Below are 18,819 nucleotides of genomic sequence, written 5' to 3'. Positions count from 1 at the left end.
CAAATATATAAATAAAAGTTTATTTTGTAACTCCTTTTTTATTAAAACAATCAAATTTTACTTCACATACTTGTATAGATTTGAAGTTAACAATTTAAATTTCATTTATATAAAGCTATATGTATTAAAGAATTATCAATTAAACTTTCAAAATATTTTCCGATGATTTGAAATTGAATTTAAAATATTCAGATGATTTTACCTGAAAGTTGGGCCATGATCGTAGAAATTTAAAAAAAAGCTCGTTTTCATTTAATAATAAATTTGAAATTTTGAATTGATGTTTAAGTATATTTATTCTTTTTTTAAGATAAGGTACTTCAAAATAATACTAATGTCATAATGACAAACTCCTTCTAATAAGTCATGCATACGATATCTCAATATAATATTTACTTTTTTAAACTTCTCCAAATCGGCTTTCTGCTGGTCAAATTTGATTTTGACATTAAAGATGTAAATTTGAATGAAAGTCCACACAGACGTGCTTTCAGCAGGATATTTTATATGTAATGTCTGATACATATAGAAACATTGTTGGACAGCATCAAGAGGATTCTCAAAGGCATATTTTTTATTCGTTAGCGTTACATACGCCTTCAAACAATTAAATTCTCCCACAAATATAATTCGTGGTAGCAGTGCGACATTGCTATTTAATAACTGTCTTTCGAAATCATCAGCTTTTCCCCAAATCTACAAATTTAAAATAAAACATTGCTTTTATATTGTATTCGATACTTATAAGGCTATATTATGAATTGAATGTTCAAATCTACTATTAAAATGTTTGTTAGAGTTAATCAGCCCTATCATGGATTCCATCGTAATCGGAAATTCTTACGAATCCCGAAAAACTGTATCATGAAATCCGTTCGTAGTGGAAAATTGCTTACAATTTTGTATTACGAACGGATTTCATGATACAGTTTTTCGGGATTCGTACAAATTTCCGATTACGATGGAATTCATGATAGGGCTGAATAGGCTTTATTTATTGCAAACTGTAACAATAATTTTAGCAGCAAAATATTTTCAATTAATTTTTTTTTAAGGAATGTCCATTCATTTAAATACTCACTTCGAAATATAGTTTTGACGAATTAAAACTTTGTTTTCCTTGCCTGGCCTTTATTTTTGTTGAGGGAAATAAGTACGGTAGTACTAGAAGCCCAATAGCGTTTCTATTTTCTAAAAAGGAAGTTATGTTATAAACAGAACAAATAAATAATAGACAATAGTATTTGGTTGTACCTTCGGAACAGTTTAGGCTTGCAGTAATCCACTTTTTAACGGTAGGATCCTTCAAATGGCTTCCATTTTCTAAAACCTTCTTACAGATTCGCCAATCTATATTTAAGGCAATGTACGGGTGCAAAATTTGTGAGTCTTCTAAAAAGTGTAAATAGACATTCAATTCAATAACAAATAAAACGAACTATGCTTTCAATTTTAAATGCACTCACTAATTTGAAAATATTACTGTTGTTGAGTATAAATATTGAAAATTTAGCCAGGTAATCAGCAGTTTCAACTTTATTGTCCTCCAAAATTTTCCATCTTACTGCAAAACTTCTTTTCCAATTTTCAAGAACTTCATCGAATGGTTCGTTATACTCTTAGATAAATTTAAAAGCTTCGCAGTTGTCGTCGCAAACATTAACTAAATAGAATAAGCACATATTTAAAAATATACACTAATGTGTAAATGTGAAAGTGTAAAAACTTCAAATCATGCAATTTTGATTGAGCAAAAGCGTTATGTAAAATTCAAAGCATAGGAATTCGACATGGAAACTTCGAATTACTTTTTTTTAACAACGACATATATAAAACATAAATGTCGTCGATTTTCAATGCACCTAGGTTAGAGCTTAGTGAAATACGACAGGTTTTTGCCTTTGCCTTTGTTTTATTCTAAAATACTTTTAAAATTTCGGACTAGACGGAATTTCTTATTATGCAGGTATCTAAAACATTTATGCTATTTTTCAATTTCTGAACGAAAGAATTAACTGGTCCTAAAAGTTATAAAAAAGTTAATACAACCTGAGTTTAAATAAGATTTTAGAGATAAAGCATTCGAAAAAGGACCTACAAAACTTAAAAAATCATATTACTGACAAAAAAAAAACAAAAGCCTAGATGGCTCTGTTGTGAAGTCTACTAACACACGGATTGGCGTCAAAATGTACGGAGAAAAATCGATCATAAATTCTTAAACTAAATTTTACCTGGTATTTCATCAACGTTATGGTCCAGCACTCCTAAGGTCCAGTTTGGAGAAGATTTAAACTGCATTATGTAATCAACGACGTCTTCGTCAGAGATATAAGCGGAAGCTTTTGCATCGTAAAATTTTATATTTCCAACGATGTTGAATTGATCTATGACTAAAGATATTAGAAATTAGCCTTTAATGCTTAATATAATGCTTGTTTAAGTAATTAATACTCACCATATTTGACTAACTCAGAGAACGTTATTGAATTTGATGATCCTTTTATACGCACTACCGAGGATAATCTTTAGTACACGGTGGTAATAAAAAGAAGTATACCTTCTTAAATTTCTTAATAATATTTCACTGAAAACAATTTTATTTTATTGATAAAATGAAAATTGAAATAATAATATTTCACTGAAAACAAAAATTCACTCTTTCATTACCATACCACTGCCAGACATGAAATGAAACTTATTTGCTTCAGCGCAGACGCACACGACTCAACATAAAGGTTTTACCGTTTTAAAAGTATTCCAAACTGATAGACAGACTTCAACAAGTGTTGCCGTGTGGAAATTCAATGCTCATCTTAATCAATATTTTCACACATAGGCTTAATAATAAAATTTGAATTGGAAACTTTTTTAAAAATACATTTGAATACATTTTAACTTTTCTCAAAGTATAAATTGAATACATAACAAAGTACATACTTTCATAAACGAAATCCAATTATTACCTTCACATATAATTTTGCTTTTGTCTATACAAATTTTAAAATTTGTATTAAATCAGTGTTTTTGCTTATAGATTTCAATTGCATTTTAACTAATTGGCCAAACAATCTTATAAATACACTCTTCTGAAATAATTTTTTTTATAAACCATTTGATAGCACATTTGGCATCATGTACATATATCAGACTTAAATGGATACTACATTATTCTTTGCCACATTTAATAATTACTTGTGTTCACGCACGTACCTACATAGTTTATCGTAAAAGACAATTGAAATTTAATTTCTGTTCTAAAAAGTATAAAATAAATATAATTTTGTTCTTCACATTATTTTTGAACAGAGGTAACACTAATATTACATTCGTTTGACGATGCATGTGCAACCATAGAAGCAACGCAAGGCATACAATTAAACGCGGTCTTTTTTGGCATAACACCCCGTCCACACAATATATAGTTTTTCAGACGATAAAAAATGAGTAGGTAGTTGATAATTTTTTTTTTAAATTATAAGTTAATGTAGAACATTTTAATTATGTTTCAAAAATTTTCAAAGTCTGTATGACGATATTAATATGTGACATACAATTTGATATAGTTTTTTTGAGTCTGTTTGTTATTTTATCGCATAAGAACTTATTTTATTAAAATTAACAAAAAGTATTATTCAAAAAAGATATTTGCGGCGGTTGTTTTCAATTTTGAGATCTACTCTAACAAAAACCGAGATTCATTTTTATTGTAAAGCCTAGTACATACTTCTTCGTGGAGTGAACGTTCGCCAGTGACATTTTGACATTGTTCACTGGTAAATACTTGTGAGTACACGTTGTGAACATGTGGAAACCAAATGTCAAAGCTTCACCAACAGTTCCCGTACATTTTGCACGTAAATTGCCCTTGAACGAAACCCCACTTTGTTCTCCACTCAGCTTCACGAGCAAAGCACGGGTGAACCAAAAACTGAAATTTGTATGGGTTCACGAGATGGTTCACAAGTATGTACTAGGCTTAAGGCAGTGCTTTAAAATTATTTGAAATTGATTTGGAATTTAATTGATTGTATTGGAATACATTTCTAAAGTCGGAAAGTATTTTTGGTTGACAAGAAAACCACACAGAAAGAACAAATTTCTTGGGCTGACTCGTATGGTTTTCCGACTAAATTTAAGATTTATGAAATAAAAAAACCAAGAATGTAAAACCAATTTTATGCTTTTGGCATAATTGCTTTATACCATTGTGTCATTTTGATTTACCTATATCTGAATCATAAGTCGATGTTTCATCATATTTTTATATTTATACACGCAAGTTTATTGCATTATCTTCCTCAAAAGAATTATTCAAAAAGTGATTAATTCCATATACGAAATCTATAGAAACCTAGTGCGGACTTACCTTTTTGGCGCGAAAGCAACGCATTGTATGCATGCGCGATATACTTATACTTCTGTCTTTTAGTTATGGTTCAGTGTTACCCTCTGTAACAAGTATTGCATTTTTACACTGCATATGATCAAAAATTATATACAAAACTATTATTATTTTACAGTTCTTAGTTTATTTAGAACTTTGAACGAACGACGAAAATGAAAATGTTTGATATCTACTTTCTCTAATCTTTTATGTTTATAAAAAAACAAATACAAATTAAATAATTCTTTTATTATAAATGAACTTAATACCTTGATCGATAAAAAGAAATTCCAAGAAATTTTTAATAAAAAACTGTCTCTCTTCTTAGAAGATATACGTTCTATTTTGTAGATTTCCGATTAAAGCAAAAAATTAACTATTACTTGAAGTCTTTTTTTTTAAGTCTTGAACGAAAAAAAAGGAGTAATACAATGTTATATTTTTGTTATATTTATATATACCTAATAAGGATTATAAGGAATTTTTATAATTCATGTCCTATCAACAGGATTAGATTTTGAATGCAGTAACAACCTTGTTTTTTCTAGTTATCAATTTGCATTAACCCTTTAACACAAACCCGTTTTCGTTGGACTTGTGAAATAGTTCATTGAAAGTGTTAGTGGACAATGAATACAAACATTCTGATCCTAACTTGTAAAATCAGAAAAATATATTACCTAATTAAATAATAAAAACCAAGCAAGGTCACTTTTTTGCAAAATCTTATATTGCTCAAATTGCTTCTAAGCTCTAAGGTAGGTAACACTTAATTCTATTTGGATGCACGAGGAAGAAATGATATAACAGTGATGATATATCGAAAAAAATAAATAAGTTGAACGAAATTCTAATTTTCTTTGTAAGCATAGGTAATGTAATTGATAAATTGTAACATAAAATATGGTTCTAACAGTAACCTTTTTGATCTGAAACAATGTGATTCAATTTGTTTTTGATACATTTTACAGCAAAATCTCTTCAATAACTCTTACCATGATCAAAATTTAACCCGTTTTTTCTACAATTTTTGTCAGTTGTAATAATCAGTGGGGATAGATTTTTTATCAAAAACAGTTCTATGTTTTTGTTGAACCAATTTTGCTTGCGCATATAGTATGTGCCTACGACTAATAAAGTGGGATTTGTTTATTGTTTTTAAATATTTATGTAGCATCACTGTTTTTCATACGATGAAAGAAGCCATCATAAAGGTTTCCCTCCCAAAATAATTTCAATTATTGCATGTATGCATATGCGTTGTTTGTTAGCTTCGTTTCGTTGCTAACCAAATGTGGCGGTTGAACGGTAAATAGTAAGGACGACGTGTGTGTGTGTACCCATCCGACGACGGCGATGATGATTTACTGTTACTTGGGTGAGTTAAGTTAACTTTGTTTTTGTTTTTGAGAAAACTGATGGGCAGAAGCAAAATATAATATGGCTGATTTCTGCTTTTAAGAATACTGAACGTTTATTTTCGTAAGATGGTATGTTATGTTTTGCATTATGGGTACATTAGAGGTGGAGGGTGTTTCTTGAGCCCGTAGGAAACCTTGGTAGGTATGCAGATATTACTTGTAAATTTGAATATGAAAGTAATTCTTTAGTGTTTAATTAATATAAACATATATGCATATGTACATACATACATGGGTATTTGTTGTAATCATAGAATAAACAAGAGATAGATATCTACATATGTACATATATTTATATACATTCTTTTCCTTTGTTGAACACAACTTTTCTATTTTATCATTTAATATAATTATGTATCTTTTCAAATGAAATTAAGTACCTAGCTACTTATAATAAGAACCTATCATTTTAAACTAGACAATTTCTATCTGAAAAAAAAATTATGAATTTTTACATTGAATTGCAATGTTTATTTTCTAGTATTTTTGCAAAAATTATTTTTACACAATTTAAGTTCAAAATTAAAAATAAATTATTTTTGCAATTTCTTCTGCAGAAACTCAAATCCATAATAATTCATTTGTCTGAACGGCTTAACGTGTTTGTCTCAAACTTGAAAAATTTTTTCCCATTTTAATAGTAAAAGAATTACCAGCAATCATTTATTCGTTTGCAAAAAAATATTTTCCCTTGCTCTTTCCAAATCTTAATCATAAAGTCTTCATTCATTTGTTGTAATTGATCTGTACATTTACATTAAAAGAGAACATTTTTGCAACAAACAACAATCTGAAAGGTTCTTTGCAAACTATTCATTCGTTTGCTGTTAACAAAAACAGTTGATAGCAAACAACAAGAAGTTTAGATGTGGGGAATGTATACGTTCGCCGCAATGAACTCACCAACATTGAGCTTCAAACGAATGGGTTGTTTTGCAATATGTTTGCTATTATCGAATTATAATTTGGATCAAATGAAATTCAGTTGTGACAAATGAAATTCTTTTGCAGCAAACATTTTAACTTTCCTGCAAACGATTTTCATTCAATTCAAACGATATTCTTTAGCAACAAACGAAAATAAAAAAATTATTTCTCTGAGTGCAGTTCAAAGTAGTTTTTATCCCGAAAGTGGGTAGGCGAGGTCACGAATCCGCGAAGGATTTCAGACCAATAAGCTTAACATCTTTTGTGCTTAAAACCTTGGAGCGCAGTCTTGATTACCATATTAGAGAAATCCTAGTTGGACGACCTCTCGAAAGCTGTCAGCATGCTTATCTTAAGGGCAAATCTACGGAGACTCCCCTTAATGAGGTAGTGCGTACTGTAAAACAAACAATCCATTATAAAGAATTTATTCTTGCCACCTTCCTAGACATAGAAGGTGCTTACAGAATCCATAGAAGAATCGCTCGTTAAGTTCGGTGTAGAAGACTTCATTCGAGAATGGATACAATCGCAACAAAAGACGTGAGTAGGGGAACAACCCAGGGTGGTGTGCTTTCCTCTTCTATGGCTTCTGGTCATGAATACAATTCTCGTAAAATTAGAGAGATGTGGAGTGAAGGCGGTAGCTTATGCTGATGATTTGGTGCTATTGGTTTCAGGAAAGTACACCTCTGTGATTAGTGAAATCACGGAGTCAGCTTTTAGCAACTGGGCCACGAGTTGTGGACTAGGAGTTAACCAAAGTGAAACTGAACTGTTGCTCTTTACCACCAAAACTAAAGTACCGCCCTTCACGCTACCTCGACTCAACGGTCAAATCCTATCATTGTCTTCCAGTGCAAAATATTTGGGAGTTATACTCGACCCTAAACTAAACTGGAAACTAAATATTGAAGTACGGGTTAAGAAGGCCTGTGTTGCCTTCTACGCCTGCAGCAAAAGTTTCGGCAAAAAGTGGGGACTTCAGTCGAAGATGATTTTATGGACGTACACAGCCGTAGTACGCCCTACCTTAACATATGGTTCGATTGTGTGGTGGCCTGCTCTTAGCAAAGCCTATAATATTAATAAGCTAAAGAAGGTTCAGAGAACAGCTTGCGTGCGCACCACAGGGGCCATGCGTACTTGCCCAACGTTATTTTCGATCTTCTACCAATCGACCTTTTTATTAAATACATAGTTTGCTGCAGCGCTATTGAGCTGAAGGAATCAAATAGCTGGTTGTCAAAACCTTATGGTCACAGCAACACTACGAAATTGATTCCCTCAGATATTATCTCTGTAGACACTGACTACTGCACTCCTACTTTGAACCTTAGTAAGGGTTTTAAGGTTATTTTCCCATCGAGAGAAGATTGAGAGGATGACATCGTGTCGATAGGTTTCGACACAATCATCTTTACTGACGACTCAAAGATAAAGTGCGGAGTTGGTTCTGGGATCTTTTCTGAGTCCCTAAATGTAGCCAAATCCTTTAGGCTTTCTGACTTTGCTAGCGTTTTTCAGGCTGAACTGCTGGCCATAAGGGAGGCATGTAAAATACTTAAACAAAACCCAAACCAAAACCGAAATGCGGCTATCTTTACAGACAGTCAGGCAGCTGTCAAAGCCATTAACTCGGCCATATCCTCATCTAAATTTGTCCAGCAATGTCGCGATGAGCTTGCGATTAACCTCGGTGTCATTCAACCTGATCTGGATTCAGGGCCATAGTGGTATCGTGGGAAATGAACGGGCTGACGAGCTAGCCAGGCAAGGATCGGCCCTTCATAGCTCACTTGCGGAAATGGTTAACATTCCTCTTGGTGCTATGAAGGGTAAAAACTTGTCTATCTACCAAACTGAATTAAACCGAAGGTGGAGCAATTTAACCAACTGCATTATATCTAGGAAGATATGGCCCACCTATACCAAAACCCGTACAAACGATCTTCTATGCAGGCCATGGCAAGACATAGCCAGGATTGTTGCGGTTTGTACCGGACATTGGCCTATAAGAGTTCATGCAGAGAAGTTGGCTATCTCTTACAACAACTTTTGCCGTAGTTGTAGTGACCAAAGAGAAAGTGAAACGATAATCCATTTTCTCTGCAAATGTCCTGCTTTGGCAAACACGAGAATGAAATGCTTTGGAAAAGCATTCTTTCAAGAACTTGATGAGCTATCTGAGACAAAGATTAGAGACCTAATCTTTTTTCCCAATGCGACAAAATAGCTCTAACATAATCGCTATGAAGCTTCTCTTTAAATCTTTCCCTTTCAATCAAAGGTCAAACGAGTTTTTGGTATCAAAACGGAGCACTACAGCGCTAATTGGATCTCAGACTAGGTTGCCTTGAGATCGCCCACTCCATTTTTTTTGAAAGTTTTTTCTGCATCTTTCTTGGTTTTGAAATAAAAATCTCTACTCTTGAAATATGGATGACGAAAAATAGTAACAGACATATATCTAAAGTTTTTGATTTAGATTATAGTGACCTTGAAACATCAATAAATTGCAAAATTTTCAATTCGACAACTCGGACCGACAATATTGGACAATATCTTCCTATTAGGAAGTTAATAAACTATACGAAACTTAAAAATATTTACAAACCTTCAAGTTATAATGGTGACCAAATGATCTCCTTTAACTTCAGATTTTTTAGTAGGAAATTCAATTCAATCACAAACACCATGCTAGCTACAAATTGTTTCTTTGGGCAATACTGTGCGATTTAATAAGCTACAGTTTTTGGAGATTAAATACGTGTTCATTCCGCTACAAAGTTTCCGCCATATTAAGGGACGAATAAATATTGTATTCTTTTAGTAAAATGCTTATAGCCTTATAGAGTTCTGGTAATGTTCCTATTGCCTTAATCATGGTTCCACAATTGTTCGACCTGTGTTTGATGTTGCTTGAGCTTACTTAGTTTAACTTAAACCTTTAAAATTATCAGAGACCAAATCGCCAAAAATAATACTTCTCTTTATTTATGTGTTTTCTTTGAACTGCCAATTATTTTCTATTTCTATCACCTCACTGATGTGATTTCAACCTCCACACGAGCGCCCTCACAAAGCTCGCAATTAAATCTATTCCCTGAAAATAGCCCAGCAAATTTTTCGTTTTGTTCAGCTTCAGATTTCAGAAAATAACACAACTGTTTTATCAGATTCAAAACATAACAACTGTTTTATCAATTCATGACCACTGAGCTGAGCGATAACCATTGATTGTTATTATTTCTGTAGTTATGTTGTCTAAATTACAAATCAGTCTTCTATATCACTGACATTTCAAAAGGCTATTCAAGTTCAGTTTATGCTCTAAATAGGTATTTCAACACTTTTATCGTCGCCTGTGTCTGCGCAATCAATTCCTATATTCCTATAATATTACACCCTCAGGGTTATTCCAGAGATAAAACAATTATCTGCTGCTGAAAATGAAAACTGATATCATTTAATTATGTATTTCCCAACCCCAGAGCCAGTGCCCTAACCTGCAACATAATAATGACTCCCCAGTCTCCATAGTTGTTCAACTACTCCTAACCTCCCCCACACCTTATGCAGAGCTTCACTTGTTTTCATTTTTATCGGAGAGTCCGCGTGTAAAATAAAAAGAGAGTTCAAGCAAAAGATTAGATTAAATTATGTGTCACCCATTAAGTATGTAAGTTCGTTAAAATAAAACTATACTTCGATATCGTTCATAGGTTGTAGCTTGTAGGTAGGTTGAGGTTTGAGGTTCCTATCGCATTCATTGCTCAAGCTCTTTGGTGAATCACAATTCACAATTATTACAATGAATCGTGCCATCATAAGTTATGAACAACGAGCATTCTCTCTCATTCTCTTCTCCCAGTCAGGCACCCAGTGTGCCAGACCAGGCCAGGCCAGTCCAGTCTAAGTCGTGCTCTTGCACCGGAAAGTGAATTTATATTTTTGTGGATCTTTATTTTGTATTTATTTTTTAAATTTCATTTTAGAATTAAACTTCCAACGACTCCGTTAAAACGATTAAACGAAAAAAAACGAGTGCCTAGTCAAGTCATTTAAACGACACCAAAGACCAAAGAAAATAATATTGAATTATGTACTATGTGTACATTTTCAATAAATTAATTTAAAAGAAATTATAATAATAATGACGTCAAAGATGAATCGCGATCGGGTGCGAGACCCCCGCGAACATATTCTCTTGGAGACAAATTTCGAAGACGACGGAGTACTAACCCACGCCTATAATACACATCAACTTAATCGGCATCGAAGTTCAAACCGATCGGATCGCTCCCTGGATCGATACTCAGATCGTGGATGGAATAACAATAGAGGTGAACAATTAAATTTAAAGTAGAAGCTAGGAGATCCAAAGAACACTCTGCTTCAGCTTCAAGCCACACCTTCTTCTATGTTATGTGTTTATAGTTTAGAGTAACGCTTATTAAAAGCTTAACCATGTTTATTGTACATTCATCAGCTACTACTGGTGTTCTTCTTTTAATTCGTTTTGTGTTTTGTTATTGTGCACTATTCTATTTATACAACCGTTTTTTTTTTTTTTCTATTATTTATTTATTTACTTTTTATTTAATTGTGCAATTTTTGTATTCTTTGTACTTTTGTATCTTTTTGTTGTCTTCCTGTCAATAAGACGTTAACCAACCACGTCATAAGTTTTCATAATTCGTATTTGTGTTCTGTTTTAATTTTTCATTCGTAAATGAGAAGTATCGCTAATTTTATAATGCACTCTCATATTTCTTATTCACAGATAGATTAATGCATATCTTTGTTTTTAATATGCACAAATAGATACATTTGTATCTATTCATTTAAATGTCAGATATATGTAGTATTTCATTTTCATTAACAAAAGTGACAATTTAATAGCAAGTGATTATTTCATCGCAGTTCAAGTATTCGAGCCTGAAAAAATATTACCAAAGTATTATTCAACAACCGAAAGAGAATAAACAAAACAAAAATCAAAAAGTCAGCTTATGAGTCAAGTCACCTTGTTTTGACGTTGTTTTTATGCTCCATCTTTAGGTTTTAAGTAGAACACAGATAAAATGTGAGGTAGGTACGTAGGCATGTGCAAAATTAATTTAATAAACAATAATTGTGTAATTTGAAAAACGGTTACTGCGATTACATAAATTGTAAATAAAAATATGAGCGTGCTACTTGTGTCTTATTAGACTTATTTAGGTATGACATGGAGATGTATCTAGGTTATCTGTACTTCGTAACTACTGAGGCAATTGTTACATTTTACATGTCAGTTGTTTTTTAGGCTCAAAAAATACGGTATCATACATAAGCTGTGTTGAAGCTCAAAAATGACTCCGGAAAAATAATGTTTAACCAACATTTTGTTTGATTGGAAAATTGTTAATTTGTTATTATCATTGAAGTGCATCTATAATATTCTTGAACCTACTTAAAGATAAAGATCAAATTATTAGCTGACAAAATACACTTTATGATTTTTAACTGCACTTACTTACAGTGATGGAAAAAGTAATAGAAACGATTTTAGCTCGTAAATTCGATTGCAATAAAAAGCATATTAGAAAGAATATAAACAAGTTTCAAAAAATATCTAATAACTCTCCATTCCTCAAGGAAATAATATCACATTGAATTGTTAAAATTAGAGAAAACAAAATAATTATAAACAATCCCTGAAGTATATTTACCACTAATTTGCCCTGGAAAAAATAATAGAAACGAATTTAGAATGGCATTGTGTTTTTGTAAGAGAATTTTTCAAAGGTTAAAATAAAGCTAGAAGCTTATTCTTAAATACATGGTCGTTGCTCATTTCATTAAAATAGCATAATCTAATCTTTCAATGTAGAATTAACTACTTTGAAAAGTGTGGAATACCATCAACTTGTTTTATTTTTAACCTTAATGTGTCGTTATTTTTGGACCTGGACCTTCTTTCAAGTTCTCCCCAGGTATTTTCTAATATTTTAAAAGTAAATAATTTTGATGGGCCTTCCATTTTGTATATTGTGTTATTGAGATAATATTCTTTCTACAACATTTATAAGTGCTGCGGTTTAATATCGTGCGTGAATCCGTAATAATTTACATATACTCTTTGGCAAAAAGCTCAGAGACCGAATTTAATCCACAGCACATGTTTCATTTAATTCAAAAAATTGGTCTAGTTTCAAAAGTTGCACAAAACTAGCAAAAACTAATAGTGCTTCCACTAAAATCCTTAACTATCATCTCCGTGTATTGGGGATCGAACTTAAAATTCCTTGACCGTCTACATGATTTTTCCATCTTATCTCTACAAATTTGTCTTCGTTTTTCTAAACAGACGATCAAGAAACTCTAAATTCGATCTTAAATACAAGGAAATGATAGTGAAGAATTTTGACTAGTTTCTTTTATTTTTACCATCACTGTGGTAAGCTTCAAATTTGCACTGACGATATAAGGTGATGTATTAACCTTCCTCAAAATTAATTTATTTTTGAGTTTTGGTTATAAAATCTATTTGATCTTATTATTTGCAATGTATACTTTTTAAAATATTTCTTCCAATTTCTTTGTCATAAACAAAAAAACTATTTGCAAAAACCGAAACAAAAGCGTTTATCTTGTGTAGTCGGCCTCCTTAGCTGTAGTAGTACACGAATTAGTTGAGCCTTTAGTAGTCAGCCTATTTATAAAGTTTTCCAATAGAACCGAAGAAAATAATTTATAAAAAATATAACATACTTATTATAAAAAGTTCCAAAAAAAATCTACTTTATCCACTTTGTTTGTGCAAAAGGAATTTAAGAGCACTTCGTTTCGCCTGGGAAATGCCTGAAACCACAAATACTTCTGAACCTGGAGTTTAAGGGTATTACCGTTTAGTCGGATATTAGGTAAATCGGTGAGGTGTCGAGTAATCGGGTTTACACAAATTTGATTCGACTCATTTACTTATATGAAACTTGAGGTAAAATCTATTTTTATGTTATTGGATGGATGGATACGGGTAGTACCCGTGGCATGATGGTTCGATGGACTGTCATGCGAGAGGTCTTGGGTTCGATCCCTGTCTATGTAATCTGAAGTTTTTTTCACGGGTACTGCCTCTTGCGATAGGAATTGACAAATTCTCCAATAGTAATTCTTGTCATGAAAAGTGCTTTCTCAAATTTGCCGTTCGGATTCGGCTTAAAACTGTAGGTCCCTTCCATCCCTGACAACATTACTCCCACACAGGAATGGTTGAGAGTTGTCAGTCACTAGGCCCTAGTTCGCAAACGGACTGTTGCGCCACCCAATTTATTTATTTAAATATTCAATTTTCCTTGTTTTTTATACAATTTTCCGATTCAATAAATGCCGTTTTTCTTTCTGTTAATCAAATATACATACATATATAAATTTTGTTCATTTATGGGACAAAAAGTCAAAACAGGATAATAAATATCTAAAAAATACTTAAAAATGTTACTTCCCGTAATTTATGTTATTATTTCAAACCTTTTTTTTCTAAAACAAATTAACGAGTTACACTGCTACAAAATTGACACCAAAACAATTTGTTTAAAATGATGCAGCAGTTTGTTGCTATTAAAATTTAAATTTTCGAAAAATACTCAAACCTTGACTGTCTCTTTTTATTTTAATAATAATTTTATTAGTCTTTAGATTTAAAATAATAGGTGCATACTTTTCTTAATATTTTATAAATATTAATTGTAAGTAGCAGTATTGAAGTCGTATTGATGAAAAAGTTAAGACTAGATGAGGAACAGAGGAGGTTTATGCCTTTAGGTGCTTAAAAAAGAAAATTTCCAAAGCCTTTAATATAAAATACTAATTGAATAAGAGAGGAAGAAAGCTAAAAATATCTCCACGTTTTGGTGAAATGATAATTTTAAAGAAAAAGTCGTTTTCAGTTATTTCAAATATTAAATGAATCCGAAATTGACTTAGCAAAATGTTCACAAAATTGAATAATGTCTTATAATCAAAAAAGATCAAAACTCTAAATAGAGTTAGGAGACAGTTAACAAAAGATAATGCCACAATAATAAAATAGAGTGCGCCAAAAAATTAGGGTGGTTTATGTGAATGTTTTAAAACAGATTGACTTAAATAATTTACCTAGTCTAGCCATAAGTTCTCTTACAGACCTTCAAGATGCCCTAGCTAATAGTTCCGTTAAACATTTTTTCGTAGCACATATACTTATGAGCTTACAATGTATTTTGGTTTAATCTTTCGATCAGTTAACATTTGGTGGGTTAGGTTAGGTTAGGTGATAGTGGCTGTCCAAGATGGAACGGACACACTTAGGCCAGTTTAATGGCCCATTGTGATACCACATGAATCTTGAGGCTTCCTCCTAAGCTCAATGGAACCAGTTAGAGTCTCTTACGAAACGTGAGAGGCTGATTATCCCGATATGATTTAGATCGTTTAGATCGTTAAAGAAGAATTCTCCTAGGAAATTCTTGCGTTTTCGAGCTAGAGCAGGGCATGTGCAGAGAAGATGAAGAACCGTTTCTTCCTCTTCCTCGTCCATACAGCTTCTGCAAAAGTCATTTGAGAATACGCCTAGTCTCATGGCGTGCTTTCCTATTAGACAGTGTCCGGTTATGACACCTATTATCGAGCTTATATGCGATCTGCTTAGAGAGAGCAAGCACCTTGAACGTTTTAAATCCAGTGTTGGCCAGATGTTTTTTGTGGCTTGACACGTGGTGATGTTGTTCCACCTGGTGCCTGCCTTCCTCACAGCGTCTTGCATTAGTAGCAGTTTACAAGTAGCGATTGGTATATGCCAGTACTTGCCAAACGTGGTAGGATGGGTTGTACTGTACCGTTCCTGGCGAGTTCATCTGCCTTACAGTTACCTGGAATGTCTCTATGGCCCGGCACCCAGCAAAGGTGAATATTAAACTGTTGCGCCATCTCCATTAGAGATGATCGACAGTTATGGACTGTTATAGAGTTTGTAGAGACTGAGTCCAGAGATTTGATAGCGGCCTGGCTGTCGTAGAAAATACGGATATCAGATGTTGATATCACGTTTTCTTTGAGCCAAGACAAGACTTCCTTAATCGCCAAATGTTCCGCCTGGAACACGCTACAATGATTGGGAAGGCGGAATGAGAGACTTAATTTCAGTCGTTCAGAGTACACACCACCACCAACCCCTTCTTTGGTTTTTGAGCCATCTGTGTAAAAGTGGATTGACTCATCTTCTAAGAATGTCCTATCCTCCCAAAAAGATCTAGTAGGTATAGAAATCTGGAAATTCCTATCGAATTGTAGTTGGGGGATGGTGTAGTCTGTGTGCTTTGGAATTGATTCTAAGTACCTTAGAATTACGGAGTGGCCAATGTTGTTATTAGTCCACTGCGACGAAGCATTGAGGCGGATAGCAGAGCTTGCAGCTATTTATTTACTTAGTATGTCAAGAGGTGTAAGGTAGAGCAAGGTGTCCAGTGCCGCAGACGGGGTCGTGCGAAGCGATCCGCTTATACATAGGCAGGCTGAACGTTGAACTTTATTTAACTTATCCCTGTTTATACCTTTCTCTAAAGCAGTCCACCATACTGCCACACCGTACGTTAAAATCGGTCTGATTACCGATGTGTATTGCCAATGCGTGATTCTGGGTTGTAAACCCCATTTATTACCAATAGCTTTTTTGCAAGAAAAGAGAGCTACAGTAGCTTTTTTGACTCTTTCCTGTACGTTGCGTTTCCAATTTAGTTTTTTGTCTAAGACAAGACATTTGGTGGGGCCCCAAAGAAAATCATGTTGCGGTAATCGCTTTACATAAGCGCGAGAACCACTCGGAATATATCGGGCTATAAAACGTTTTAATTAACTATCGGAAATAGACGACAGACCAAGAAATGGTCCTCCACGCGTCGCTCGAACAACTACAAAAGTTAAAGCTGTTCGTGAATGAATTCGCAGAAATCTTCTTCGTAAGCAAAAGATATTTTTGCGAAAAAGTTGTTAAAATAAGAGTAAAAGTCTACCATTAAAACTTGCTCGAAGGTGTTGTAAAAGATTAAACGAATACTTTGTTCAACGGAGAAAGGTGGGTATTCCAACAAGATTCTGCTCAGGAACACAAGGCCAAAACAACGCAAGATTAGCTTCGAAGCAACATTCCTGATTTTATCGTTATTTCGAATTGGCCATCAGGAAGTCCAGATTTAATTCCGTTGGATTACAGTTTGTGGTCAGAGTTGGAGATCATGGCTTGCAAGACATTCCATCGAAACTTGGATAGAATGAAGCTAGCCCTAAAAACAGCATCGTAGTCGATTCCTATCGAAACAATGCGTGCCATTATAGAACAATGGCCAAGCCGTTTAAAAGCCTGCATTAAAATTTAGGCTGGCCATTTTGAATATAACTTTTTTCTGTAAACTTGCATTGTATAGTAAATAAATTTTTCCGTAAAATATTCGTTAGACTTTTTTTAGGATTAAAGAGCTGGCTTCTGGTTTTCAAGTATTCTCTAGCATTTTAATACTTATTTTTTTCACTTTTAATTTTGTTTCTAAATTACGCCTGGCTCTTAAAGGAGGTAAGATTTCGGACAATTATTTAATAGACAAATGGAGTGTTAATATTTATATTCTAGAGTACACGAATGTACTTTTGCATCCCAAAACAATTTAAAATATTTGTATCCAAAATAAATTAAAATTTTTCATGTACTACAAACCAAAAAAAAATGCAAGTTGAACACAAAAAATATCTACTAACTGGCAAGTTAACAAATTACAATACAACAATTACTTTTAGAAGCATAATGAAACCAATAAATAAACCTTGCATTAAGAATTGTTTAGCTCCAATTTCCATTTTAACAAAGTTGTTATTCTTTTTGATTACTAAATAAAAAATACTATATTTTTATATAAAAAGAGGAAGATAGTATGTGTCGATCTTAATAAGTCAAACATATGCGATTATGATTATTATCATAGGAAACGTATTCGTCTCAAGACGACAAACAAGTCCTTTATACAAAAATGGCAAAAAAAATCGTTCTAAATGACTCTGAAGAGCAGAAAAACAAGCAACGGCAAAGGTTACAAGTCTTGCTTTGTCGTTTATTTGTTACGCTTAAGTTATTAAGTTTCAAAAACTACGGAAAAAGTTGATTTAAAGTTTTTCAAAAATTTAATTTATATTTTATCAATTTAAAACAGTATTTGAATAAAAATATTTTTCAAGAAACTCAATATTATGGGCGTTAATCTAATCCTTTCTCAATTGTCTAATTGCTCGCACTGTGTTTAATATTAAAAGGGCTTTAAAAAACCCCAGGAGTACTCCCACAATATTTTTTACAAAAACTTCATTAGTAATTTTTAGAATTCGCTAACACAAGTACCGTATAAGCTTTTATTACGGCCGTAACAGTGTCTCAAAACGTGTGTAACTTAAAATGCCTCCATTTAACCTAACGTTAACATTAACCTTTTCAACCTCTTTGCAACATTTAATAAAAATTACTGCAATTATCTTATATACACTTTTTTACGATATGAAGTAAAAACTTCAATTATTTGATGCATCTTCAGTTCAAACAGCGAGAAAAACAAAAATTTTCCAAATTAAATTTGTGCGTGGTGATAATTATGTACATTGACTTTTTTATTTATTGCTTTCTCTTTTAGGTTAAATTAATTTACAACTAATTAATACATTCCTTTATTGCGCTCCAATTGACATATCCGATGACAATAACTGAACAAATACAGCATTTAATGGAATCACTCGTTGATAATTTATTTTTTCCATCCATTTAACATGCACTCATCACGCAATCAACGCCATCTATCCATCTACACCACTCACTTCATATCTTATATTTTGTTGTTGTTTTTGTTTTCTTATTTCTGTTTTGTTGTTGTTTTTGTTTGTTTCTTAAGCTTGTCTAATAAATGTCGTTCTCTCTACATAATGCTGCACTTGACGCCGCCGCCGAAGCTGCCGTATGGTATGAGCTTAATGTGCAATGTCTAGTGCTCTATTATAGTTCATAATATACTCGCTCGTCTATTG

The 18,819-nt window shown here is 32.8% G+C and overlaps 1 protein-coding gene across 2 annotated transcripts in view; it reads left to right on the top strand.

The window, feature by feature from the left end:
• LOC129942397 (neuronal membrane glycoprotein M6-a) overlaps positions 1–18,819 on the top strand; it is a 60,356-nt gene that overhangs the window by 28,943 nt on the left and 12,594 nt on the right. Inside the window, exon 2 of one of the 2 annotated variants that reach the window (XM_056051307.1) lies at positions 10,734–11,081. The exons of the other annotated variant lie outside the window; for it this stretch is intronic. Within the exon in view, the coding sequence (XP_055907282.1) occupies positions 10,892–11,081 (190 nt within the window). The 5' untranslated portion in view covers positions 10,734–10,891. The remainder of the gene's footprint in view (positions 1–10,733; positions 11,082–18,819) is intronic. 2 annotated transcript variants of the gene reach the window in all.

This window comes from Eupeodes corollae, chromosome 1 (assembly GCF_945859685.1).
Source record: "Eupeodes corollae chromosome 1, idEupCoro1.1, whole genome shotgun sequence".
In the NCBI taxonomy this organism is placed as follows: Eukaryota; Metazoa; Arthropoda; class Insecta; order Diptera; family Syrphidae; genus Eupeodes; species Eupeodes corollae.
This window is presented reverse-complemented; position numbering and strand designations above follow the sequence as displayed.